General features: G+C 34.7%; 1 protein-coding gene across 1 annotated transcript in view; it reads right to left on the reverse strand.

The window, feature by feature from the left end:
* The window catches only part of LOC122247319 (malectin), a 13596-nt gene extending 11875 nt beyond the window's left edge, over positions 1-1721 (reverse strand). The window contains exon 1 of the mRNA XM_043006511.2: positions 1542-1721. Coding sequence (XP_042862445.1) covers positions 1542-1638 — 97 coding nt within the window. The 5' untranslated portion in view covers positions 1639-1721. The remainder of the gene's footprint in view (positions 1-1541) is intronic.
* Positions 1722-2849: the final 1128 nt, after the last annotated feature.

Raw genomic sequence — 2849 nt, forward strand, 5'->3', positions numbered from 1 at the left:
TTTGTCATAAGTTCAAAGCTACCAGCTAGAAATTTCCTGTCTATACAATTTGCATTGTCATTAGGAATGCAAGAATATTACACTAAAAGCAAAGTTTAAAAGAAAAAAAGCATACCATTTGTGTGTGTGTTTGTATAGCATTTCTCATAACTGACTAATTGATTTTCTAAAGCTTATTGTTACTTCAATATTCAACCTCATTCCTAAAGGCTTCAAAGTGTCAAAAGGCATTCTAGAAACATGTCTTTACCATCAACCAGACTGATGGTGACAAGTTAAATGAATGAGATATGCAAAAGTAAGATATATTAATAAAATTACCAAGTCTAGGGCATCTTTATTTACATATAATCATAATCAATATATATATATATATATATATATATATATATATATATATATATATATATATATATGTGTGTGTGTGTGTGTGTGTGTGTAAGTAGAATAATTTTATTCCATTACATCTTTAGACATAAATAATCAAGCTTTAAAATCTTCAGCACCATATTTAGTAACTAATATTGGTCTAATGCAAATAATTCTAAATTACTTCTGTAACATTAAATGAAGATTTAACTTCATAATAATAATTGTAATAATAATAATCAGTAAATTTTATGCTACTGAATCTAAACAAATCAAACTTCCGTATACTCTGGTCACAAATCCACCAAAATCATATCCAAAACGTACGCAAGAAGGCTAAGCACAACACCTATGCCTCCACCACTGACCTCCAAGCCTTCAGTGCTCTAGAAATGGCCAATAAAACTCTACAAAATATATTCTGGTAATATAGAGCCTGTAGACCTCCCTGGCAATTTTCCATCAAATTAGGAATCAGGTGGAGGTTTGTTGGCCTTTGTCAGAGCACCGAGCCTTTGCAGCACTATTGGGTCAGACTTAAGATTGTAGGCCTTCTATCACAGATCACAGCATGCTTTAATTAGATGGAGAGAGAACAGTCTTTATAGTTATAAGAAATGTGAATCAAACTTTAAAAACCATTGTATATGTCCCTCTAAATATTTACCAAACATTGGTTACAAAGATACAAGCGGAGGATCAAAAGAATTTGAAAAATTTTCAGGTGATGCTTATAAATTAGTTTCCTATGGCCAAATAAACTATAAATTTAGTTAGAAATAATCCCCAATCAATCTCATGTAATTATAGGTCTTCTTGTTAAATATGGACACCCACTTAAACACACATATACATATACATACTGTAAAGCTAATTGCATGTCCAAACCTAATTAACATTCACAGATAATCGCTGCATAATCATAAGTGTAGAACAACCCTAATTCTCCCTTACAACCATCAATTATCCTAACGAAGAGGATATTTACGCACAAAAGTCATGACCATAAACCAAAAGAAATCACCAACTCGCTTTTCCGAAAGAAATGCCATTGAAGAGCCCAAAGTGTTGTTATTTATGCTTTATCGCAACTCCCCATCAGCACAATCTTGTATTACCGGTACAACAAAAGCAATATTTAAACAATTACTGCATCTAATGCGGGGACTCACCTGCATTCACAGCATATATGACCTCTCCAAGACCACACGCCTTGGCAATAAAAGTCAATAATAAGAGTAAAGAATGAATATATCTTTTATTTTCCATAGCTCTCCCTTGGTGACGGCTGGCGGCTTGATTCCACAGGTTTGTAACGCTGTCAACAATTTGCTTCGGAGCCGTCGTCTGCTACTGGTATCGTGCCTTTAGCTTTTGTTACTTACTATTATTTTTGCTTTAGGTGCCACCGACTAAGATATGGAATTCCTTTTGCGGTATACTAGATACTCTATCAAATTTATTAAAGTCTTTTATATCCTTTTGGGGAAGGGTGATAGTACATTTTGGATGATGTCAATAACGTATAAGAACGGCCACCACCACGCTGGGCCAGCTGATTGGCTACAAGGAAATACATTGATAAACATCGCTACACGTTCCTCTTTGCGTGATGTCACACTTTAGTTATTTTGTTTTCAGACTTCATGTAATAAATATTAGGGGCGAGGTTATGATACGTCAGAGACGTGAAGTTGGCGCTTTTACTCGCACCAATGAATTCCAACTTCTTAAAGTCCCGATAAAGATAATTGTTTATTTGAGTTCGCATTTAAAAGCTTCATGTTATAGAAATGGGAAATGGCCTTCCTTATGACATATATACAGGCATTTTGCTAGAAAATAGTTATACGCCAGAGAACCAACAACCACGTGGTGACGTCATAGCCCGGGGTAGAGATTGGCGTATTATTTCCGAATTTACCTTCAACGAGCGGAAATTATACGCATGCTAACCTCAACAGAAACTCAATTGAATTGCCTTCAATAGGTGATCTAATATCCTGTTCCGATCAGATATGTCCATTAAATAGTTTATCATATCAGGGAACCTCTAATTGACGGTGAATAACACCATTCGCTTGGAAAACAATAGTATACGATAAATGATAAGAAAAGTAATTAATGTACATTAGGAAGGAAAAAGTAAGCAAAATAGTTCAACTACGGAATATCTGGTATGAAATCAGGAAAATTATGTGAAAATTATTTCTTTTCGCGTACCTTACACGTGATATAAAATATATCTAAAGGATAAAATATCGCGAACGCTTATGGTGCAGAAATCAAGGGTATACTTTGCTTTGAAAATGATATAAGAAAAAAAACTTTGAACCAGCGAGACCAGTGAAAGACAAGCAATAATCTTTACCGATATATCTCGCTAGTGGTCACTATCTTTCGCCATCTCACATGCCATCTCTCCCTTTCACTCTCTCTGACTCGCTATCTCGTCATGTTTCGTTATATCTCGCCATCAT

The sequence above is a fragment of the Penaeus japonicus genome, unplaced genomic scaffold (assembly GCF_977035675.1).
Source record: "Penaeus japonicus unplaced genomic scaffold, GWHDUDI00000001_assembly GWHDUDI00000032, whole genome shotgun sequence".
NCBI classification, from domain to species: domain Eukaryota; kingdom Metazoa; phylum Arthropoda; class Malacostraca; order Decapoda; family Penaeidae; genus Penaeus; species Penaeus japonicus.